The 25,975-nt window shown below is 42.8% G+C and overlaps 1 protein-coding gene across 10 annotated transcripts in view; it reads right to left on the bottom strand.

The window, feature by feature from the left end:
• CPEB1 (cytoplasmic polyadenylation element binding protein 1) overlaps window positions 1-25,975 on the bottom strand; it is a 100,924-nt gene that overhangs the window by 17,506 nt on the left and 57,443 nt on the right. For 4 of the 10 annotated variants that reach the window (XM_031668391.1, XM_031668392.1, XM_031668395.1 and 1 more), the window contains exon 3: window positions 10,100-10,288. In XM_031668391.1, the coding sequence (XP_031524251.1) occupies window positions 10,100-10,288 (189 nt within the window). Of the gene's footprint in view, window positions 1-10,099; window positions 10,569-10,657; window positions 10,821-21,795; window positions 21,889-25,975 lie in introns of those variants that run through there. The other 6 variants (XM_031668388.1, XM_031668389.1, XM_031668393.1 and 3 more) reach the window with 4 other exon arrangements.

Genomic DNA, 25,975 nt, shown 5'->3' with positions numbered 1-25,975 from the left:
AGAACAAAGTCAATAGTTTGGGAGTAAATAAGTGGAAAATCAGTGTTTTCAATAGGCTGATAAGAAGAATGAGGGTGGCAGATGAGATAAACACGAAGAGGTGGGACAGTGAAGATTAAGAGCTCTGAGGATGTCAAGGTCCAGAGTATGGAACTAGACATGGCTGACTTAGAATGTGGAAAGTTTGAAATATTAGGTACGTCATTCATGTGGACACTAAAGAGACCTATGGTGATAACTGGGCTTGCAGTTAAACACTGAGATTTTCAGAGACCTGGGACAATGAGTAGGCTCTACTTGGCATAGCAGCATCTTAAAGGAAAAGTCTTCAGCTAAAGCACCAGTAACAAGAAGGAGGCCAGTTTGTTAACCCTGGAAAAGGGGAGTTTCAAGTGGCACAGCAGAGAGCTCTGAGAGTTGTCAAGGGAGAAACAGCATAAAGCAGAATGCCAGAAAAAAATACTCAAGAAGGGATGCTGCCCCAAAGGCCTGTGTCTGAAAACACCAAAGATGGCAAGTATGGGTTCTGGTAACTGTCCTCACCCAAGGTTTTTTCTAAAAGGTATTTTGGAAAGAGTCAAAAAAACAACATGGTAAGCACTACAGACCCCTTTTCTCATTCACATCAATTTGTATTCACTATTGTGTTGGTACACCTGTTTCACCAGCCACAAACCCATCTACCTCCGCTAACTTGAAAGTTCTCTACTGTGCCTACAAAGATATCTTGAGGCTTTGTCAAATTCCTGTACCAAAGCTAGGAATTATCTCTGTAGTGATCCTCTAATCTAGCAATAAACTTGCCTAAGTAGAAAATGGCATGACAACTCAAGTTGGTCACTAACGAACTCTACTTCCTTAAGTGTTCACAGTTCATGATCACTCATCTGTTCTGCAATCTGGACCAGGTTCAGTTAAGCTTCTAACAACTTACTGAACGTCTAGCATGTGATGTGCCAAACACTGTGTTAGAAGCACTTTAGGTAAACAGTCTTCACCAAATCCTAAGAAGTGGCTATTATTACTGTATCCTAACAAAAGGAAACCAAGACTTGGGGCAGTTAGTCTGTAAAAGTGACAGCTAATGAGTGACAGAGACTGGATTCTTTCCCACTCCAAGTACCATTCACTAGCTACTTTTTTGTTGTTGTTGTTGTTAATCTTTAGAACTCCACATCTGTTTGTCTTCACGTTCCTCAGCACCTTTCCTTTGTCTGAATCCTGTAAGACCATCAACTACAGACTAGTGATGTTGCCTACCAGAAGTCCCTGCTTTAGGACCTAGAATATTAGGGTCTTAAATCTTATCTAGGGCCTTGCCACTACAGGAACTCATTAAAAATGCATTTTGGGTCCCACCCCAGACCTGAATCAGAATCTGCATTTTTAAAAGATTCCCAGGAGATGTGTATACACATTAAGTTTGAGAAGCACTGACCCATACAAACCCAAGGCTTGCTACTTCAAATTCCTAATCAATTGCCTTATCACACCCAAACATCTTTCATATATAATTATTTCCTCTGACTTAAAGACTGGAGGTTATGGCCGAGTGCTGTGGTTCATGCCTATAATACCAGCACCTTGGGGGACTGAGGCAGGAGGACTGCTTGAGGTCAGGAGTTCAAGACCACCCTGGGCAACACAGCAAGGCCTGTCTCTAAAAAAATAAATCAGACAGGCATTATGGCATGCACTGACAGTCCCAGTTACTCAGGAGGCTGAGACAGGAGGATCACTTGAGCCTAGGAGGTTGAGGCTGCAGTGAGCCATGATCGGGCCATTGCACTCCAGGCTGGGCAACAGGGCAAAATCCTGTCTCAAAAAAAAAAAGACTAGAGGTTATAATTTAAATACAGTTCTCACACTAAAATGGTAAATATACTTAAGAGGAAAAAAAAGGCATCAGATAAAGAAATCAACATGGCTACACAGGACATTCACTCTCTGAAAACACTGAGTGGGAGTGGAGGACAACACAGAGAGGCAAGACAGACACAGTAACCATGAACAAGTAAGAGTATAAAAAAAGAGTCGTAAGGATTATCATAGTTTCAGGAAAAGTGATAGCCAAAACAAGTTGATCATTGTGAAAAACATTCAAGACAACCCAAGGGACTTTGTAAGCTCATACTGAGCAAAACCAAAAGGAGCAAGGGCCTACTTAGAGCACAAAGAGAAAAATGTTATTAAGGATTTAAGGACATTACTGGGTCACTTGACAAAATTGGAATATGAATGACAGTTTAATCAAAGTAGTGTATCAACTTTAAATTGACTAAAGTTAACTGTTTTGTTACATACGAATGTATGTAAGATCATCGCTATTCTTTTTTTTTGAGCAAGGGTCTCCCTCTGTAACCCAGGCTACAGCGCAGGTGCACAATTACAGCTCACTGCAGTCTCAACCTCCCATCTCAGCCTCCCAAGTAGCTAGCAGCATGCCACCATGTCTGACTTTTTTTTTTTTTTTTTTTTTGTAGAGGCAGGATCCCACTGTGTTTCCTAGGCTGGTCTTGAACTCCTGGGCTCAAACAATCCTCCTGCCTCAGCCTCCCAAAGTGCTCAGATCACAGGTGTGAGCCACCGTGCCTGGGCCAATTATCTCTCCTCTTAATGATTCAGAAAACAATTATGTATTGCTATATGGAGAGAGAATGTGCAAATGATAAAGCAAATGGGGTAAAATGAACACCAATAATAGGAGGTTCTGGATAAAAAGGAATACAAATATTCTTTGTATAATTTTATTTGTGTAACTTCTATAAATTTGAAATTATTTCCATTTTTTTTAAATGATAGGAAGGAACAGAAGTCAATTCCCATTTGGCTTTCTTTGCCTCTTTCAAGGTAACTTATCTAATCAGCAAAGGGAAATCAAGCACAAGTAATAGGAACGAGGATCCCAGAGGATAAGATAGTAATTGAATACTTTTGGAGTCTCTATTAGAAGAAATAATCTTCTTTTAAACATACTTTTTAAAGTCTCAAAAAATCTGCACAGATATTTGCAGGCCCACATGTGTAAAAAGTTGTGCCTTCTCAACCAAGCATACCAAGACCCATCTTTACCACCCTACTCCAATAGCAATTAGCTCAACATCTGGCAAAAAGCAGGTGAAAGACTGCTGAATTCTACTGAAAGAGAGTACATATTCCATAGAGCCAGTATGCTCCCTGAGGCTCCCCTTTTCTATCAAGGATATTCAATTTAAGGACACAATGTGTTTTTTTTTGTTTTGTTTTGTTTTTTTGAGACAGTCTCGCTCTGTTGCCCAGTCTGGAGTGCAGTGGTGTGATCTCAGCTCACTGCAAGCTCCGCCTCCCGGGTTCACGCCATTCTCCTGCCTCAGCTTCCTGAGCAGCTGGGAATACAGGCAACCGCCACCACACTCGGCTATTCTTTTTTTTTTTTTTTTTTTTTTTTGTATTTTTAGTAGAGACGGGGTTTCACCGTGTTAGCCAGGATGGTCTCGATCTCCTGACCTTGTGAACTGCCCACCTTGGCCTCCCAAAGTGCTGGAATTACAGGTGTGAGCTACTGCACCCAGCCTAAGGACACAATGTTGACTTAGAGTGTAATACAGATTTAGGGGAATCAACTTTAACTCATCCCTACCCAGCCCATCACCAAAACAGAGGTTTAGAAAACCACAGTGACTCACCACATCACATCTGCGACAGTACTTCTTCCCTGAGCCTCAATTTCTTCTGAAGAAAGCTCCTCTGCTTGAGGGGCAGGGTGGAAAACACTCTGTCCTAATCAATCCTTCCCAGACTCTACTGGAATCTTTAGGGCCACTGCAATACACTCCTACATTCAAGTACAGGAGCAAGGAAGAGTGTCTCACTGAATTATATACCAACCACGTAGAAAAACAGGGAAAGGACTTGGATTCATGGCTCAGAAAGGGGCAATGCTCAGTTTCCTGCAAATATTCAATCAGAAGGGATATACTGTAAGTTTGACTAGAAGATACCGAGAAGACAAGAGGCCTAGAACTTGTCAGCTGGTTTGATATTTCCTTCAAGTCACAGAACAAGTGAATTTTGTGGAAACTGCCACCCATGGTCAGATGCCCTAGAGTGACCTGATTGTACCTCTTAGGGTCTGGCCTGGCAGTTATCTGAGTATCTACAGAAGGAAAGCAGCAAAGACAATGGAAGGAAAGCAGTAAAGACAAAGCGAAGTGGGGGGATCTCATTTCAAGAAAGAAAACCTGTCTTGCTCCCAGCTCATGAGACCATACTTGCCCTATGTAGGGCTGCTGAGTAAGCAGCACCGATTCCACCAGCTGGGAGTCAGAAGGAAAGGAGCAAAATAGCTAGCATTAGACTGTTCCCATTTATATTCAAAGCCACAAGCATACCTAACTGGAAAGGCATTCTCTTTAAGCCACACAAACAAATCTAGTGGAAATGACAGGTCCCTTATAAAGCAGGCCAGTGTCTCATCTCAAAGTCCACTCCCCATCCTGGGGCACACTTCGTAAGTCCAAATGTCAAGTATTAACCTAGATGGATTAGAGGACGAGGAGGGGTGGTAAGACGTCCTAGAGTCAACCTCCAATAATGGCCAAGACCCTGACCTCTTTGCTCTGTTCTCTCCTGGCCTCCAGAATACAAGGGATCATGGAAAGTCTAAGATTTTATCAAGTGCTTCCAGCTCTGGTGTCCAAGTGTCCAGCAAATCCCTATCTTCTAGAAATGGGTAAGACATTGTGTTCTTCCTAGAACAGAGGTACCCATCCCCACTCACATGCTGGCAGGAAATCAGCTACAGACATCTCTCAGGGAAGTCACGGGGAGGAGAGGACCTGGCAGAGGGTTCCAGTTCATTAATGCTACCTCAGAGGGTATAAGAGACCAAATCAGCAGTAATATTTTTAGACTGATTGTTAACTTTCTCTACTTTCAACCTTCTATGCCAACTCCTGTCGGTTTTACAGCTGAGTCACTGTTCGAATTTTTGGAAGCCTTCCCCAAGAGTACAAAGGCACCTGAAGTGTGATGGCAGCATTAGCAATGGCAACAAGGGCCTGGCAGTGAATGCCTGCATTGTAAGACTGTCTGAGCTTTAGCTTAGCTGAAGGAGAGACTAGCCCCAAGACATGATAGTCAGATGCTTGTTATCTAATGGGAATAGTCTAATGGGGAAAAAAATCTAATGGGGAAAATCCAGACCGGGAGCCATTATTTCTAGCCTATAAGGCCGTATACCTGGAACCCTTCTTCTCTATCACCATCCTTGGTTCTAGGTTGCTCGCTCAGGATCTCTCTGAAGGAATAGGAAGAGGGGAGAGTAGCATTCATTCCAGGTATGAAAACAGACCACTCTGCCTGTGACCCCAAATCTGCAACTCTATACCATATCTCTACTGTGGCAGTAATCAGTGTGGACTTCCCCCTCCAACTGTGGATCCCACAAGTTCAAGTTAGTGACAATCACAGCCTTTCTCCCCAGTATAACTCGCAATCTTGACCATCAGGCAAGTTCCATTACCTGCAGAAAAGACATATTCATGTCCCTTGTAAGGTCAGCACACATCCTGCCCCTGTTACTAACCACCTCAACTTCTTTCTCACCTAGGAGTCCTCCCTGGCCACACTGCTTCCCGGGTTCTCCCTCCTCTGCACTGAAAGCTTTCCCAAATAGACTACTTGACTCCACGATAGAGCTCATCCTCCACTGTATGATGAAAACTTTGTATAAGTACATCACCATCCCCTAGAAGCTACAGGGTCCAAGATACTGATCTTTGAAAAATTTGTCCATCCAACTATATCAACACAAGCGGGAGGCAGAAGAATGGGAGAGACCTTGTCTGAACTCTGCAGTGAAAAAACACCCAGGATTAAACACAGTGGCTCAGCACTCATCACTCATTCAAAAAATATGTATTAGCCATTAGCCAAGCACTATTCTACTGCTGGGAATACAGTAGTGGAGAACTGGGAGTTGAGGAAGATTTACAAGACACCTTTGGTTGGACCGAGGAAGTCCATGTTCCACACAGGAGAAACCTAACCCCGTTCTGAAAGTCGCCTCAGAATGGTTGTTTGGAAGAAGCTTCAGATGAAAATTGCTGAAGACTCCCGGCTCATCTTAGGCTGATCTAGCCTGCAGATCAGTGGGGAGCCTGCAAGTGACACAGCACAGGAAAACATTCCATTCATTGATTAGCAGTTAGGGTAGAAAACCAAAGCGTGGGGCCAGGCACGGTGGCTCACACCTGTAATCCCAGCATTTTGGGAGGCCGAGGTGGGTGGATCACAAGGTCAGGAGTTCAAGACCCACCTGGCCAAGATGGTGAAACCCCATCTCTACTTAAAAAAAAAAAATAAATAAATAAATTAGCTGGGCGTGATGGCGGGCGCCTACAATCCCAGCTTCTTGGGAGGCTGAGGAAGAGAATTGCTTGAACCCAGGAGGCAGAGGTTGCAGTGAGCTGAGAGCGTGCTACTGCACTCCAGCTTGGGCGACAGAGTGAGACTCCATCTCAAAAAAAAAAAAAAGAAAAGAAAAGAAAAGAAAACCAGAGTGTGAACAACTTAGTCCTCAAGGGACTTCTAAAGGGGAGTGGGAGAAAACAGACATGCCTTCTGGCATCCTTAGACTGCACATCTGGTCTGCCCACTGGGCTTCTGTACAAGGCATCATTAAGAGAGTAATTGTTTCCAGGTCCCCCAAAGTAGTCTCAGTCACCTCACTCTTCTGCTGAATAACGCTGCACACAGAAGAGTCACAAGGGGGAAGGCAGGAAGACAAATCCAGCGGGTGGTACAGCTGATGAGCTGCGACTCAGGGATCAAGATGGGGCTGGAACTGTCTACCATATGCCCTCACCTTCAGAGATCTCATCAAGGGCGCACATCACCTCTAGCTGAATAGCCCCTGTAGTAGTATATGGTTACCTTAAGTTTTCTCACCCAATATGTTAGGGTTCTGCTAATAGGACCACAGGTGTAACAGGAAGCATATGAGTTTTGTAAACAGACACCTGGGTTAGAATTCTGAGTCTTTCAGTAGTTAAGTCACTTTGGGCACTTTGTAACCTCTGTGAGCCTATTTGCTCATCTGTGCAAGCATTAAAATCATGTGATGTACTTAGCACAAAAAAGTAGTCGATAAATGGTGGTTATTAGTCACTCCATCCCCCATTCCAGGATACTGAGGACAGCTTCCACAGCCCTTCTGTTCCATTACAGATCTTAAGACATTGTTAAGCAGGACAAGGGTAACCCTGGACATGAGAAAGGGTAGCACTGGGGTATGAGAAAAACACACTATAACACTAATCTTGCCCCACAAGGCTTTCTTTCCATCAAGGGATGGTGCCTCAGGGTAGGCACAGTCTAGAAGAGAAAGACCCCACATCCAAGCCCATGCAGACCTTGCAGGTACAATTCTCAAAAACAGACTCTATTCCAGGGTCTTCTTGCGGGACTCTGAGGCTAAGGAAATCTAGATAGCAGAAGTACTCTGGCCCCTGGAGAATGGTATCCACGTACTAGCCTCAAGCTAAGAATCCAATGAAAGGCTGTTACAATGAAGAAAATCCTTAGGGGAAAACATGAAAGCCCCTATCATAGTAGCTATCATGTAGCACTTGGTATACGTCTTCATTTCTTTTCCTTTTATAGCTATGGAGATTCTTAAAGGTAACAATTTTATCTTATTCAATGTTGTACTTCCACCAGTGCTGCACACAACAAATGCTCAATGTTTGCCAAATGAATTTAGCCAACAGCCCTACTATCTCCAACCTTGCTCATTACTTAAGAATGGTAGAAGACGGTCAGATGTGATGCCATAGCTGCCTTGGGCAATGTATCACCAAGCAGAGCTCAAGGAATAAGCTTGCATCTTTGTCTTTACAGAGAGACAACAGTGTAACAGGGTATCTGCAAGGATAACTCCGAAAATGCCCAGAGCTGTTGGAAGCCTCCTCCCTCACTGAAGCAACTGAGCTAGCTGGTTTTCAGACAGAAAGGCAGTGTAGGCACTGGAATGTGGGCTGCATGTTCCCGCATTGCTGGTGAGGGTGCACGATCTGGCACTGCAGCTGGCTGGTGGGAGGGCTGCATCCTACTCCAGGAGGTAGTACCCTCATGTGGGCTTTCCAAGAAGGCCCAGGGAAAGAAGAGCGATGGCTGTCACCACAGTTCCAAAACCAAAGGCAACATGACGATCAGGGATGGGTGTGTCCTCAACCCTCAGAAAGGAAAACATACCCACACTAACCTGCCTACACAGCCAGATCATACCGCTGGGGCAACTCTGGTTCTGGACCTTATGAATTCTGAGGCTGAGGCTGCAGTCCCTCCCTGGTCCACAAAATCATGTAATATTTATCACTAAAGTGTTTGGCATGGAAAGTGGAAAAGAAAAACCATTTATATTTCAGAGACAAACAGCTACAAGCACAGGCCTTTCAGGTGGTGGAGAAGCTGTGGATATTATAACTAGATCCAAGCTACTTTTAATAGCTGAATTTCACAGCAACTTTCAGACCAGGCTCTCCAAGCCCTAAGTTGGACACATCTGCATTCCTATGGGCCCAATGCTATAATGTATTTCAGAAAGAGCATTGCAGCTTAGAGAACCAGAGCCAAAGAAGGGCTATACTTCAACCTGATGCCAGTGAAAGACAGTGCCTTGTGGTCAAACACTGATCGCCCACAGACAGGTACCCATCTCCTGTGTGAGCTCTTCTATCTTTTGCTCAGATACTTGCTTGCCCAGGGGAACAGGGCAGTTACTGACCTTTCTGGAAAATCCTGAGTCAGTAGAAGGCCAGTACTTCAAGAAACCCTATCTTAACCCAGAGGTAGTTACTTAAGGTAAAGCTCTCCCCATCCACAACCACATAAAACAATTTCAATACCCCTCCCCTAAATGGGGTTTTACCAAAACAACTGTGCGTTAAAATGCCTAACAGACACAACAGGCCCAGGCTCTGCAAAGCACTCTAAAAAAAGACCTGCGCCAAACAGGGTGGAGGCCACAGAAATCAACAAGACAGTACCTTGCTGCCATGGCTGCCGGTTCCTGGACCAGGGAGGGAAGGGAAGGACAGCAGGCTTGGTGTTTCCCACTGTCAGCACCAACAGCAAATGGCTGCACCACCCCCCTTCCCCACCCACTGCCCCTTACCACCTTTTCATTTTCCTAAAGTATCTGCTGCCAATACCTCTTTATTATAATTTACATAAAGCAAAATACACAGGTTGTAAGTATACCTGTAGTGTTTAAGTTCACATTTCTTCCTGAATACTCCACAACTTGCATTTGGGCAACCCTCCTCCTTGTACCACAAGAGGGAAATAAATGGGTAACAGAAGGTCTAAGCAGAAGCAGTTTAAGGGGGGGCTGCCAAGAAGTCCCTTTCGTTTGACCCCATTGAATCCTATCAAGAAGACAAGGGATCCTAAAGGGGAGTGGCTCTTCTTTTATCCAGCTGGTCACTCTCAACACAAAGGGAAAAAAAAAAGGTTCTAGAGCTGGGAGTTACCCCACCCCATTTACCCTGCCTACACCTTTCCAGGATCAATGCTCTGAACCCTATGTTAAGTCAATTCCAAATATCCCAGCGCATTATCCAGCCTCATCTGAGATTAAAATCCGTCCCTTGCCATGATTCAAAGACCACTCACTCTTCATATAACTCCCTGGTTTTTAAAACCACTGAGTAATTTTGGTCATCCAGTAATCAACCCCTTAACTTCCCCTCCCCCACCTAAAAGTGTTTTGCTTCATCATCTCCAAGACAGGCCTGGACACCAGGGGGTTAGCTGGATCTTTTCTGCATAAGGCCATCACCTTGGGGACCCTCCTCAGGGCCACTCCAGGTGCAGACTAACAACTCCAGGGAATTTATCAGGGTAACTGGAAGAGCTATGCCTGCCTTTACGCGGAGCCATCTGTCCTGCCACACTCACAGCTAGCATTTCCATCTCTTGCAAAACAGCTCCATGTTGTATGTGTGTATGGTAGGGAGTGATGCAAAGGGGAACAGAACAACTGTTGCTGTGGATAGCTTCATTCACCACCCCCATGCATCCCCTTACCCCAGCCAACTCATCCTCTGGCACTCACCCGAGTGTGTGCTGCTCTGGGCTGAGGAATCTGAGTCCTGGGTGCTCCAGGGTCGGTCCCAGCCTGTCAGACTGAGGGACTGCAGGCCAAGGCACAAGTCATTTGCATCTGGGAGGCCACGGGAAGATTCTTGCGCAGAGGTTGGGAAAAGCATCCTGCTTGTAACTGTTTCTTCAGAGTCCTGGAAGTCTGCTTTGGACAGGAGCACAGCAGAAATCTCAGAGTTAAGGGCTGTTTTCCCCAATATTATCAACAGTAAATGTTATTAATAATAGTTTCCCCAGCCTCACGGGCCAGACATCCAAGCTGGCTGGATGCTGCAGCCGCTGCCTCTGCACTTTTGGGGGCGTTGGGTCAAGAGCGGTTGCCATACAGGCCCCCTCCCCTCACACACACACCCCTATCCCGTCTGCATTACAGACTGGGCCAGCATGTGATCAGGCTGCTGATGCTTCCCGCTGCCAGTGACATCAGCCGGCTGAGCCGTGCAATAGAGAGCGGCATCATCCCTCACAGAACGGGGGAGGAGCAGGAGGGGACGACAGGGAGGAGACTTGCCTCCCAGGGAAAGACAGCACAACAGCTACTTGGAATAGTCCCGGTGCAGTGCCGGTAAGTCTGGGTTGCAAGGCAGCGACCTTCGGTCTCCAGCAATGGTGGCCAAGCAGCCCTCAGGAACGACTGAAGTCCTCTCCGCCGACAGCAGAGCCAAAGCAGCCGAATGCCTGCTTGTGTGGCTCTGCCCTTCTGCCCCTCCCTTTCCCTCCCTCTGCTCTCCACCCCCAAACCCAAAAACACTCTAGTCCTGGACTCTCTCCAGCTGCTGGCTCAAGCCCTGGCTTTGCAGCCCAATGCAAAGCTTCACAGTCCTGCTAGCAAAAATCTGTGCTCCAAGAGGCCCCTGAGCAGCACCCTGACACAGCAGTGTTTACCACTGAGGAACAAGATAACCTTCACAAAAACACTGTACACTTGGACTCTGGGGAACAACACCTGGTGTTCCAGGCTTATCTAGAGCAGCTTATCACAGAGAAAGGGGGTAAGCTTTGGCAGAGTGGGGGAGAGTCACTGGGCTGTTCCAGGTACATCTTATAGGACATGGCCCACAACCCACATGCCAGAGTGAGACCTGCCCTGACTAGGATAATCCCTGTGCCAAGGCTCCCTCATCCCAACAAGATGGGTATTAGTCATGAGCAGATACTGTGGCCCAGCTCCTCCCCTCCCCTCTTGCAACTGTAGGTACAGCTGAAGAAACACTCTCAAAGCAGCGTCTGACAAACCAAGAGAAACAGTCTCTGAAGTATTGTTAATTAGAAACACCAAACTCTGAAACTTAGTCACCTAGCTCTGTCAATATTGCTTCTCTTGCCCTTCCAGGAGCCCTGAGAATGATACAGGGCAGCTGTGAGGGCCACTGATGCCTCCAATGCCCAGGCCCTCTCTCAGAGGTGTTGCACAAGACCAATGCTTTAGTTCTGTGGCCACTCACAGCTCCAGCAACAAAGTCTAAGAATATTCAGCTTCTGGAGCTTCTGCCATTTCCCCTTTGCCATCTCCTCCCACATCGGTCCTTTTCCAACATGTGCCCTGGGTCACTGGGCTTCTTCTTCATAAAGGAGGATAGGGCAACAGGCCCAGACTCATCAGGCAGGCTGCTCACACCTGGACTCAGCTGGTAGCACTCCACCTGCTTGTTCTCTGCTGTTGCAAGGAGAAGCAAGCAGATACAGGAAGCATGCCCACCTGAGACCTCCCATGGCAGGGTCGAGAAAATGCTGCTGCCATAGGAATAGCTGTTCAGAACTTCCTGCAGTACACCCTGTGTCCACAGGCACTCAGGCATAGCCTAGAAGGGAAAATTATCAGTCTCCTTCCTTTGGAGATTTCTTTTTTTAAAGCTTTGCTGCTGTGTCATCCATCCACATTATTCCTGCTGGCTGTAGATATTCTGCTTGCTCCCTATCTGTGTTTGTCAAAGCCTTGTTCATCACTGCAAAGGCCTACCAAGAATCACCCATACTGGTGCTGCCCCTACCCCCTGACTACTCTTCTCCTGCTTCTCTGTGTTCACCCTTTCCTCAAGCTAAGGATATATTTTAGACTTCACCCACACGTATTAGTTACCAAAGCAGAATGCTTCCTTTAAAAACATCCATATTTAAGTATCTATTCCCCCCTAAACCAAGTATCTATATAATCCCCTCATACCCCAATCTGAGGGCATCTATGTCTAGAAGCAGCCATTCTCCAACCGTTAAAATCAGGGTAACTGTGCATATGATTACCCCCATCCCTCACGAGGAGAGAATCAACTCAATATACAGTGGTCTACATATATTGAGTAGCAATATACAGTATGGCAGACCAGCAATATGAGCATCACCAGGAGCTTGTTATAAATACTCTCAGGCCCCACCCAAGACTGACAGAATTGAGATCTGCATTTTAACAAGATCCCCAGTTAATATATATGTATGCAAAAAAAGTTGGAGCAGTCAGGTGTGGTGGCTTATGCCTATAATCCCAGAACTTTGGGAAGATCGCTTGAGCCCAGGAGTTCAAGGCAGCAGTGAGAGCCATGATTGCACCACAGTACTCCAGCCTGGGCAACAAAGCAGTCCCCATCTCAAAAGTTTGAATGGTACTGATATACACAACTAACGCAATCCTCCCACCCCAAGCTGAAAGAACGCAGGCCTGAACAACAGGTCTGTTAAACTTATTGAGGACCATATGGCTACATGAATCCAAGAGCTTGGAGTTTTACACACAGTATAACTCCACCCTCACCCCCACAACCCCCACCACAGACCTCACCTTCCTCCTTATCTAGACATTCCTCAATCTGTTGTTTCTTCCAGATAAAGGTTTTCCCCATCATTGTAGGATTCCTTCACTAGATCCAACTCAATGGAGGCCATACCTGTTAAAACCATTAGTGTGGCAGGCTGGAAAAATCAACAGCTTTAGACGACTGACAGACCTTGCTCTGCTCACCAGGTCTGCCACTGTGTCTTTCTGAGCATTGTTTCTTCTTTAGAGATGCAACACTAGCCACCTTTTAGGTGTTTTGTGAGGATTAAAGAAAATATCTGAGGCCAGGTGTGGTGGCTCATGTCTGTAATACCAGCAATTTGGGAGGCCAAGGCAGGCAGATCACTTGAGGTCAAGAGTTCAAGACCAGTTTGGCCAACATGGTGAAACTGTCTCTACTAAAAATACAAAAAACATTAGCCAGGCACGGTGGCACACACTGGCAGTCCCAGCTACTTGGGAGGCTGAAGCAGAAGAATTGCTTGAGTCCGGGAAGGGGAGAGGTTGCAATGAGCCGAGATTGTGCCACTGCACTCCAGCCTGAGCAACAGAGCTAGACTCGGTCTCAAAAAAAAAAAAAAGAAAAAAAAAATCATAAACCATGTTCAGGTACTGGAAGACTCAACAGTGCTAAAAAGTGATACCCGCAAAATTAATATACAGATGTTCCTCAACTACAGTGGGGTTGTGGTCTGATAAACCCATTGTAAATTGAAAATATTATAAATTGAAAATGCATTTAAATACATCTAATTTACTGCACATTATAGCTTAGCCTAGCCTACCATAACCGTGCTCAGAAAACTGACACTAGCCTACAGTAGGACAAAATAATTTAACACAAAACCTGTATTATAATAAAGTGATGAACACCTCATGTAATTTATTGAATACCGTAATGAAAATAAAAACAGAAAGGTCGTATGGATACTCAAAGTACAGTTTCAACTGAATGTGTTGATATGCATTCACACCATCATCATGTCAAAAAACCTAAGTTGAACCATCCTAAGTCTGGGACCATCTGCACATCGGTGTAATCCCAATATACCAGACTTACAGCAATTCATTGGGGAAAAGCTTTTTAACAAATGGTGCTGAAACACCATATGGGGAGGAGGGAATAAACTCTGACCTATACACAAACTTAATTTAGTAGATATCAGAGACATAAAAGTGAAAACTAAATATAAACTATAAAGCTTCTCTAAGAACCTATCTTTATGACTTGGTAGGGGAGAGGGAGTGCATAGAAACAAGGATTTCTTTATGTAGAGTACAGAAAGCAATGATCATGGAGAAAGTTGATAAGCTGACCTTATCACAATAAAAAACTTCTGCTCATCAAGATACCATTAAGAAAATAAGCAAGCCACAAACTATGAGAAAATATCCACAACCATATCTGACAAATCAGTAAAAGAAATCTTAACTGAAAAGTAACAAAATCTCAATTGTTAAAAGTCACAAAATCTGAAAAGCACTTCACAAGGATTATATAAATGGCCAATAAGAACTTCAAAAAGCACTCAACATCATTAGTCAAAGAAATCCAAGTTAAAACCACAGTGAGACACTACTGCACACCTACTAGATGGCTAAAATTAAAGACTGTACCACATCTTGCCAACATTTGATGTTGTCAAAGCTTCATTACCATAAATGGTACATCCACCTGGTACTTATGAAAACACTTACATATTTTCTTCCTTTTCAATGGGAGAAAAGGTACATCCACTTTGAAAAATGGTCTGCCCATTTCTTACACAACTAAACACATATTATCCTACGATCCAGAAATTCTACTCCTAGGAATTCAACTAAGAGGAGTAAAAGTGTATGTCTAATAAAACACCTGTGCAAGAATAGTAATAGCAACTTTATTCATAATCAACCAAATCTGGATTCAGTCCATGTGAGAATCAACAGAACAAAATGTAGTACATGCATATACCATACCATTACTCAGCAATAAAAAGGAATAATACAGGCAACAAGATGATTGTGGTGAGTGAAAAACGCCGTACATAAATTACATATGTATATAATTCCACTTATTTGAATTTTTAGAACAGACAAAACTAATAAATGGTGAAAAAAATCAGGTGGTTGCCTCTGGCAGAAAGCAAGGGGGTAGATTAGGAAGGGGTACAAGGGAAGTAGCTGAGGTGATGCTAACAGTGTGTCTATTTTGATGAGAGTGGGGATACATCAGTCAGAATGGATCTAATGACACATTTCGAATTTGTGCACTTCACTGCATATAAAGTTTACCTTAAAAGAGTTATAAAAAAAGAGAATACTAGTTAATGATATGCATGCTGAAGGATTTTGGGGTAAACTGTACCAATGTCTACAATTTACTTTGAAACAAATCGTAAAAATAAGATGTAATGGTTAAGTGGTTAGGGGGCTAAATAAATGAAAAGATATGTGATAAGGCAAATATGACAAAATGTTCATTGTTCAATCTAGGTGGCATTACAAGTGTTTACTTTATAATTCTTTTAGTTTTTCTGTATGCTTGAAAATGTTAATAAAATGTTGAGAAAAAAATAAAGTCAGACTTTTTCTGGAAAAAAAAAGTCTGACTGAACTAATTGGTCTGACAATAAGAACTGACTCCAGGCTGGGTGTGGTGGCTCATACCTGTAGTCCCAGCACTTTGTAAGGCCAATGCAGGTGGACAGCTTGAGCCAATGAGTTTGAGACCAGCATGGGCAACATGGCAAAACCCCATCTCTAATAAAAATACAAAAAATTAGCCGGGCATGGTGGTGTGCACCTGTAGTCACAGCTAATTGGGTGGCTGAGGTGGGAGGATCACTTAAGCCTAGGAGGCAGAGGATGCACTGAGCTGAGATCATGCCACTGCACTCCAGCCTAGGTGACAGAGTGAGACCCTGTCTCCAAAAACAGAACTGACTCCATTAAATGAGGTATTATAGTAGACATTTTTTTCTATAAAGTTAAATCTATAGGTCCATGGTTTTGACAAAATATACTTAAAGCAAATGGTAAGATAAAATCATTTTTAAATAGCATGTTGGGTTGGCCGGGTGCTGGCTCAAGCCTGTAATCCCAGCACTTTGGGAGGCCGAGACGGGTGGATCACGAGGTCAGGAGATCAAGACCATCCTGGCTAACACGGTGAAACCCCGTCTCTACTAAAAAATACAAAAAACTAGCCGGGTGAGGTGGCGGGCGCCTGTAGTCCCAGCTACTCGGGAGGCTGAGGCAGGAGAATGGCGGGAACCTGGGAGGCGGAGCTTGCAGTGAGCTGAGATCCGGCCACTGCGTTCTAGCCCGGGGGGCCGGGGCGAGACTCCGCCTCAAAAAAAAAAAATAGCATGTTGGCAAAGGTGTGCTTTGTTTTGCTTTTGCAGCTGAGGCTATAGGCACACCACTATGTCCAAGTATTTTCATTGTTTTGTACAGACAGGGTCTCACTATGTTACCCAGGTTGGTCTCGAACTCCTGGGCTCAAGGGATCCTCCCACCTCAGCCTCTCAAAGTGCTGGGATTACAGGTGTGAACCACTGTGCCTGACTGCAAAGGTATATTTTTAACTTAAAATTTTTTTTTAATTTCCTACAAATGTTGCACAAAAACTATTTTAAGTTTTCTCAATCTTTTACGTAGACTGAGTTAAGATGTGTCTAAGTGAAGGACAGACATAGTAATAATCTCAAATCTGCTTTTTAAAAATTTTTTGAGATGGATTTTTAGAAACAGAATCTTGCTCTGTCAGGCTGGAATGCAGTGGCATAAACACAATTCACTGCAGACTAGACTTCCAGGCTTCAGTGATTCTCCTACCTCAGCCTCCCAAGTAGCTGGGAAACAGGTGCATGCCACCATACCCAGCTAGTTTTTTGGGGGGGTATATTTTTGTAAAGACGAGGTCTTGCTATGTTGCCCAAGCTATTCTCAGGCTCTTGAGCTCAAGTGATCTGCCTGCCCCAGGCTCCCAAAGTGCTGGGATTACAGGCGTGAGCCACTGCATTCAGCCTCATCTGAAAAATATAGCACTGATAAAGCTATATTGATAAAGCATTCTTGGTATAGTTAGGAAACTGAGTAATTCCATGTCTGGTATGACTAGGTAAAAAATCTTTTCACAAATTAGCTGGTTTTCAGGTCTTTCTTTTCAACAAATATGAAGGAGGAATGAATGCAACTTAGCCAGTAGCTGACTAAAAATAATAAATGACTAATTCTTTGCACATAACCAAGAGATTAAAGAATTGTATTAACTAGTTCATTCCCCATCTACTTATTTTATGTGAACAAGTTTACTCAGGGCACAAACCTATGGAAACAAAATGTATATATATAGTGCTGAAAATCCCAAGTTGGCCGGGCACAGTGGCTCACGCTTGTAATCCCAGAACTTTGGGAAGCCGAGGCAGGTGGATCAGTGGAGGTCAGGAGCTCGAGACCAGACATGGCGAAACCCCATCTCAACTAAAAAATACAAAAATTAACCGGGTGTGGTGGCGTGCACCTGTAGTCCCAGCTACTCAGGAGGCTGAGGCAGGAGAATCACTTGAACCCGAGAGGTGGAGGTTGCAGTGAGCCAAGATCATGCCACTGCACTCCAGCCTGGGCAACAGACTCTGTCTCAAAAAAAACCAAAAAAACAAAAAAAAACCACCCAGGTCATTCCAGCAATAAGTCAGTCATCCAAATTTACATGTTTTTTGTTTTGTTTTTTGAGAGACAGTCTCACTCTGTCGTCCTGAGTGCAATGGCAAAATCTTGGCTTACTACAACCTCCACCTCCCAGGCTCAGAAAATTCTCCTGCCGCAGCCTCCCGAGTAGCTGGGATAATACACATGCACCACTACGCCCAGCTAACTGTTGAACTTTTAGTAGAGACAGGTTTCACCATGTTGGCTAGGCTGGTCTTGAACTCCTGACCTCAGGTGATGCACCCTCCTCGGCCTCCCAAAGTGCTAGGATTACAGGGATGAACCACTGTGCCCAGCCTTAAAACTACATGAGATTTTAAAAGACCTCAATTTATGTCATTAAAAACTATTTCCAGGCTAGGTGTGGTGGCTCACATCTGTAATCCCAACACTTTAGGGGGCTAAAGCAGGAAGATCACTTGAGCCAGCCTGGGCAACACAGGAAGACCCCGTTTCTACAAAAAGTAAGACAAATAGCTGGACATGGTGGCGTGTGTCTGTGGTCCCAGCTACTGAGGAGGTTGAGGCTACGATGAGCCGTGATTGCGCCACTGCACTCTGGCTTAGGCGACAGGTACCTTGTCTCTCAAAAAAAAAAAAAAAAAAACAAGCATTTCCAATAAACAATTATTAAAGAATACAATTTTATCAAGGTTTATAACATTTATATTGTCTTAACTGCACTACTGATCGTCATTATTGTCTTTGAGACACAGGCAATAATTTAAAATTTCAGTTTATGTACTTTTGTTGTTAGAGAAGTATGACGTGATCAACAAAAGACTCTCAAGCACAAAATATTACGTTAGGATAAAACTCAGCAGGAGAAGTGGACTACAAATACTAGTAGAAAAGAAATAATGGGCCAGGCGTGGTGGCTCACGCCTGTAATCCCAGCACTTTGGGAGGCTGAGGTGGGCGGATCACGAGGTCAAGAGATCGAGACCATCCTGGCCAACATGGTGAAACCCCTTCTGTACTAAAAACACTAAAAATTAGCTGGACGTGGTGGCGCGCACCTGTAGTCCCAGTTGCTCGAGAGGCTGAGGCAGGAGAATTGCTTGAACCCGGAAGGCAGAGGTTGCAGTGAGCTGAGATCGCGCCACTGCACTCCAGCCTGGCAACAGGGCAAGATTCTCAAAAAAAAAAAAAAAAAAAAAAGGAGGAAGAGGAAAAAAAAAAGAAATAATGAAGTTTCCCCGTTAAAGAACTGGTTTACATATTTTAAAATAGATAATAGGTATCAAACCTCTCTACTATTGTAAATCTACAATTTTCACTTATAATAAAAATGTAGATACCAAGTTAAATACATAAGGGGTACCCTGTACTAAAAATTTTATTGTGGTAAAATATACATGAAGTTTACCACTCTAACCATTTCTGAGCATACAATTCAGAGGCATTAGTACATTCATACTTTTGTGCAAACATCACCACTATTCACCTCTAGAGCTTTTTTTACCCTAAGCTAAAACTTTGTACCATTAGACACTAATTCCCCACTACCCTCTCCTCCTGGCTCCTGGTTAGCATTATTTCACCTTGTCTCTATGGATTTGACTATTGCAGGGACCTCGTAAGTGGAATTATACAATATTTTTCCTTTGTATCAGGCTTATTTTACTTAGCATAACGTCTTCAAGGTTCCTCCATGTTATAGTACATCCCCAATTTTTTTTTTTTTTTTTTTTTTGAGACAGGGTATCCTTCTGTCACCCAGGTTGGGACGCAGTGGCGCAATAACGGCTCACTACAACCTCAGCCTCCCAGGATCAAGCAATCGTCCCACCTCAGCTTCTCAAGTAGCTGGGACCACAGATGCATGTTACCAGCCTGGCTAAATTTTTAGAGATAGAGGTCTCCCTGTGTTGCCCAGGCTGTTGAACTTCCGGGCTCAAGCGATCCACCCGCCTAGGCCTCCCAAAGTACTGGAATTACAGGCATGAGCCACTGCCTGGCATGCATGCATTGATTCATTCACTGATAGGATTTTGCTATGTTGCCCAGGCTGTCCCCAAATCCCTGGGCTCAAATGATCCTTCCTTGCCTCACCCTCTCGAGTAGCTGGAACTACAGGTGTGCACCACTGTGCCAGGTTTCCTTTTTAAAGCTAATTTTGCATTGTACACATTTTATTCATCCATCCAATTCATCCACTGATAGACAGTTGGGTTGTTTCCCATTTCTACCTTTTGACTATTGTGAATAGTACTGTTATGAACACTAGCATACAAATATGTGTTCAAGTCCTTGCTTTCAATTATTTTGTGTGTATACCTAGAAGGGGAATTGCTGGATCATATGGTAATTCTATGTTTAATTTTTTTTGAAGCACCATACTCTTTTCCCCAGCAGCAGTACCATTTTACATTTCCACCAGCAATGCACAAATGTTCTAATTTCTCCATATCCTTGCCGACAATTTATATTTTGTTTTAATAATGGCCATCCTAACAGGTGTAAACTGGTATCTCATTGTGGTGTACATTTTTTTAAAAATTAGGCTGTACAAAAATGAAGATTGCTGTTGCCTAATTCATGAATCCCGAATGTTTTTAAAAATCTCCCCCACACCAGGTTTTTGTTGAATTGCCATCCAAGTGGTCCTAAAGGCAATGGCATCTTCTAGCAGGATTCCACCTCACTAGTTACAGTGATGGTCCCATGGGTAAGTATCTGACTCAAGCTGGGCAAGAATTACCCATCCCCATGGCCACAGAGACCAGTCCAGGTATGGGCATGACTTAAGCCAAGCTAGTTGGGTATCTTTCCTTGAGATTTTTCTAACTGTATATAGTGGAAGAAGAACTATTTCCTGATTGTCCATGATGCCAAAGGATGTGAACATACACCCTTTCTCATAACTGGCAACTCTGCAAAAGGAGATAATGAAACTCACACTGGGAAATGAGCAGAGGAAAGACAGAAATAGGCAAAATTGGAGGCCACAGATTCAGTATCCCTAGCTTTCCAGTAATTCTTTCCTACTTTGTGAGCTTTGTATCAACAGCCTTCCAACATACCCCACGTTTTACTAAAGTAGTTCTAATTGCGTGTTTGACTGCTTACAAATGAGAGTGTTCTGTGTAATTCAGGCCCTTTAGCAAGGATACGGCAAACAAGTAACTACTGCATGAAGGATAAAAATCTCTGGGACAAAAGCCCTTAATGTCCTGGCACCAGCTGACAAAGTCAGCCACAAAAGAAAGCAGGAAAGAAGCTTGAAGACCAGACCACCTTGTCAAATTCCTCGCCACCACCCATCTTTTTTTTTTAGAAGAAAGCACACGAGGCTCAGAGATGGCCATAAGCCACAAAGCTACTAAAAGGCACAGGTGAGATCCAAATCTCAATTTGTTGGTCTCAAATACAGGGACTAAGTGCTCCCCCGACCCCTCTCCCACGATGGGACACGTTCTAGACCCAGGTCTACACTCATACATAATAACCCTACTCAGACCTGTTTTATCAGTAAGTTAGCAAAGGATCCCTTTTCTGCACTCAGGTCCACATGCTGTGTACTAAACCCATCCCATCATACTAGAAGTTCAATTCTTTTTTTTTTTTTTTGAGACGGAGTCTCCCTCTGTCGCCCAGGCTGGAGTGCAGTCGTGCGATCCTCACTCACTGCAAGCTCTGCCTCCCGGGTTCACGCCATTCTCCTGCCTCAGTCTCCTGAGTAGCTGGGACTGCAGACGCCTGCCACCACGCCTGGCTACGTTTTTGTATTTTTAGTAGAGACTGGGTTTCACCGTGTTAGCCAGGATGGTCTCGATCTCCTGACCTCATGATCTGCCCGCCTCGGCCTCCCAAAGCGCTGCAGGAGTTCAATTCTTAACACTAACTCCCTCACTCTCCCCACTACTCTCTCCACAATCTGCTACTTATTCAGTAGAAAGTCAATTTCACATTCTGGTGTTTCTAAGATTTTGCTGCCATGTGCATATATTACTTTCAAAGGTGATAATTTTACTTCTTACCCATGGAGAGCAAAAAAGACGACTGCTGATTCAAGGCTAGCATCATCCAATCTATTGCTTATGGTATGGGAGAGTTCTGAAGCAGACCACCGTGAAGACTATGGTTCAGAGTCCTTGAATATAACATGCCATCTAGGTTGTAGGTAAAAACTAGTTTTAGTAAAACTAGTATAACTAAAACACAATGAAACGTTACTTTACCTGACACTACGCTGTTCAAATTTGGGGTCTGCAGAAGTTCCTTAAACATCACATCAAATTGGAGACCCTTTACAGTGCCAACCACAAATGCATCTACAGAATATAAAAGCCAGTTATTTAAAACAGGAGGGCAGGGTATTTCCATATAGAGAGTAAATTGGTACAACATTGTGGAGAGTAATCTGACAAAAACATGGAAAGCTTCGAAAAGATATTTATTATTTGATAAAGAAATACTACTTTTAGAAATTCATCCTATGTCCAAATAATCACAGACGCAGGCAAATGCTTTAACTTCAGGTACTTCTTATTAGTGTATAAAATAGGCACCTATTTAAACAAACTCCAAAATACGAAGACTGAAAGCCAGAGGTTCTTAACCTTTTTTTATCATGAACCGTTTGGCAGTCTGCTAAAACCTATGGAAACCTAAGAAAAATGTTTCTAAACATACAAAATAGTAATAATATTGAAATAGTAAATAAATGTCAAATATGTACAAGATGTGTACAATAAAGGCATCAATATGAATTGTCTGATCATCCTATTGATACCAAATTATTAGGTCCTGCTAATATTGTGACTTGTTGCCTAAACTTACAGTTAAAAGAAATGCGGCCAGGCACGGTGGCTCACGCCTGTAATCTCAGAATTTTGGGAGGCCAAGGCGGGCAAATCACGAGGTCAGGAGATGGAGAACATCCTGGCTAACACGGTGAAACCCAGTCTCTACTAAAAATACAAAAAATTAGCCGGGCATAGTGCTGGGCGCTTGTAGTGCCAGCTACTCAGGAGGCTGAGGCAGAAGAATGGCATGAACCTGGCAGGCAGAGCTTGCAGTGAGTGGAGATCACACCACTGCACTCCAGCCTGGGCGACAGAATGAGACTCCGTTACCAAAAAAAAAAAAGCTACGTTTCAGTTAAACATCACTGAATATAAAGATACAAGTTTTTACCTGTCTAAATTATTGGACCCCCTGAATTCTATCCATGTAACCAGGTTAAGAATTCCATAACACAGGCCGGGTGCAGGGGCTCATACCTTTAATCCCAGCACTTTGGGAGGCAAAGGTGGGTGGATCACGTGAGGTCAGGAGTTCAAGACCTGCCTGGCCAACATGGTGAAATCCCATCTCTACTAAAAATACAAAAATTAGCCAGGCGTGGTGGTGGGCACCTGTAATCTCAGCTACTCTGGAGGCTGAGGCAGGAGAATCACTTGAACCTGGGAGGCGGAGGTAACAGTGAGCCAAGATCACGCCACTGCACTCCAGCCTGGGCAAAACAGAGCAAGACTCCATTAAAAAAAAAAATCCCATAATGCATCTATCTACACAATAAAATGCTACGTAGCCTTGAAAAGAGATATAAAAAATAAACACAGAAAGATAAAAGATAAAGAGGCAAACAGTGTGTTCAAAGAGTTAATATACACGTTTGGGGAAAAAAAGAAAAAAAAAAAAAAAACTGGAGAGATACACCAAAATGTTAACAATAGTTATTTCTGGGTAGTAAGATGACGTGATTTGTTTTCCCCTAATTTGTCTGTTTTCTTCTTCTTTTTTTTTTTTTTTTTTTTTTTTTTTTTACAGTGAACATACTGTAACAAGAAAAAAAAATGCAAGCTATTAAACTGGGTAAGGTGACTTAACATCCCCTAAATAAACTTGAGTTGTTTTTGCAGATAAAAGCCCATATTAGATTTCAAATTTGACATCAGGAGTTCAATGACAAAATGAAATTAGGATCATAAATTTAAATAAGCCACAAAACATTAAAAATAAGAGGGACTTTGGAGGCCATTTAGTGGAAGTCCTTTATTTCACAGTAGAAAGACCCTCTGCCCAGTACTAATTCTAGAAGCCTTAAGTGCTGATCTCTGCATAGTTCACTCTACCCCCATAAATGTACTCATTTATTCTCTGAACAAAATGATGCAACATATCTACGTTTGGAAACTAGACCATATTCTCCAAAGTGGAAGTAATCCAGACTGTGATTAAGACACAACCAACAATTAAGCTTTCAGTGGCAAAGTCTGGACATTCCAGCAGATGGGGATGGTAACATGCAGAATAAGACTTTCAAAATTTAAATGAAACATCACATTCTCTATTTTTCAAGGGAGAAAAAGAGCAGGAAACTTATTTTTGAAGTCCAGGGAGAACTAGGCAACTTACAACTATCACCACATTCCTCAATACAACCCCATGGAGAAGACAGGCCATTTTACAAGCATTAAAGCCATGGCACAAAAAAGGTGAAGCAATTTGACCAAGCACTCAGATCTCACTCAAAACCCAAGCCCTTCCCCAACCATGCCCTTTATACAATAATACTGTAAAATTCCATCTTGTTGTTTTTTAAAAAGCATACAAGTAATAAGTAAAAGATGCTCACTTTCACTTCTCTGCAATGTTCCTTGTCCTCAATCCTACTCTTTTCTCTGAATGAACAGTTCGAGATATTCCTTTTGTACCATTTTCTATGCATTTGTGAACACTGTTACCAACACTGGTACTATTCAACTTTAAGTTCTGCCAATATGATAGGTCAAAAAATACACTAATTAATAAATGAGAATCTTGAGTGTCAGGCACTAGCTAGGCAACCAGGATATAAGTGAAGAAAAAAAAAAAAAACAGTTACAGCTCTTGTCTTTTTGGGGTTACTATTGTAGTGGTAGAGAAAAACCTGATAATGGTATAAGTGATAAAGTATAATTGTGAGTGAGGTGCCAGGAAGGAAAGAGACATCAGTATACAAAAGTATGTAAGATGGTTTCTGGCCTAATGGGGTAACAGTAGTTAGAATTTCCTTGGGTAAGTATGCCTTTCAGATATTTGTTAATCTCATTTGCAGTGTTAATCTAATTTGATTGGAAGGTTAAAGCATTTTTTTCAGATAAAAAAAAAAAGCCACTAGCTATCAATTTTCAGTTTATATCCTTTGCCCTCTTTAAGAATGAGTTCTTATACTGTGGCTTTTACTTTGCATCAATAAGCCAGTACTTATTGTCCTCTAGAAAGAGAAATACCCTAAAAGAAGGAATACTCTAAAAATAATTTTGTTACACTTTTCTAAGCACTACGTTTAAAGTGCTTTAAACTAGACGATTTACAGAGGCCTCTAGTTTTAAATGTTATTTTCCTTTAAAAAAAAAAAAAAAAAGATTACATAAAATAAATTTGATCTCTCCTTCTCTGCGTTTTCAGTCGGAACCAAAAGTTACCTAAGCTACATTTTTGTCCAAGACAGTCAGATTGCTGGTAAAAAACTAACTTCAATCAATCTGCATGAAAATGAGTAGACCACTTACAGTTAGTTTGTATTTCTGTGTTCATTGGGAAAGAATCTAAGGAAGTTGTAGGTTCAGGCTGGTTTCACAGCTATTCTAAATTTAGATTCACACATACCATGCACACACACTCCCCTCTATACTTAGGGACATGGAATTGCATAGGTGTGAATTAAAGATGATTACTATTCCTAGCCTTCGTTAACATTTTAAAGAGTTAAAGTTGCTAGTAAGGATGTCTGCTGCCCTAAGCCTGACTTATAGCATTTTCCCCAAGGGATTTTATTCATTAGGAACTAGATGATGATGAACCAACATACTACGTATCTTTAACTTTGCAACAGGGAAGGAATTGCAATTGTCTTTAAGACAGTTTCAATAGTTGCTATCCTCTAGTTGTAAAAAAGATTATCAGGAAATTCAATATAGGAAAAGATTTAAAAGACTAATAGAAAAAATAACTGTTCTGCTTATAACAAAAATGGGAATATGAGAATTCTGCTTACCAAACCTGAAAAATTACAGTTACAATATTCAATGGTGATGAGCCATTTAGGTAATTTTTTCTTCTCTATGTATATGGTTAGACAGGACTCTCCAACTGCTGAGAGAATCACACAGAAGGATAGTATCTCCATCAAGAATGCAACCATCAAGAATTTTAACAATATCAAAACTCTTCAACTTGGTAACTGTATTATAAGAATCTCTCTAAATACTCATAAATGTTAGGAAAGATTTACTTACAAAGATGCCTGTCACAATGCAATCAATTGTGAAAACTGAAAATAACTATTCTGTCAAAATGGACTACGAACTTAGCCATTAAAATATATACCTCAGCATACGACAAAGGAGAATACTTAAGTGGTTGAGGAAA

This window comes from Papio anubis, chromosome 7 (genome assembly GCF_008728515.1).
Source record: "Papio anubis isolate 15944 chromosome 7, Panubis1.0, whole genome shotgun sequence".
NCBI lineage: Eukaryota > Metazoa > Chordata > Mammalia > Primates > Cercopithecidae > Papio > Papio anubis.
Note: the sequence above shows the minus strand (reverse complement) of the source record. Positions and strands in the feature narration are given on the sequence as shown.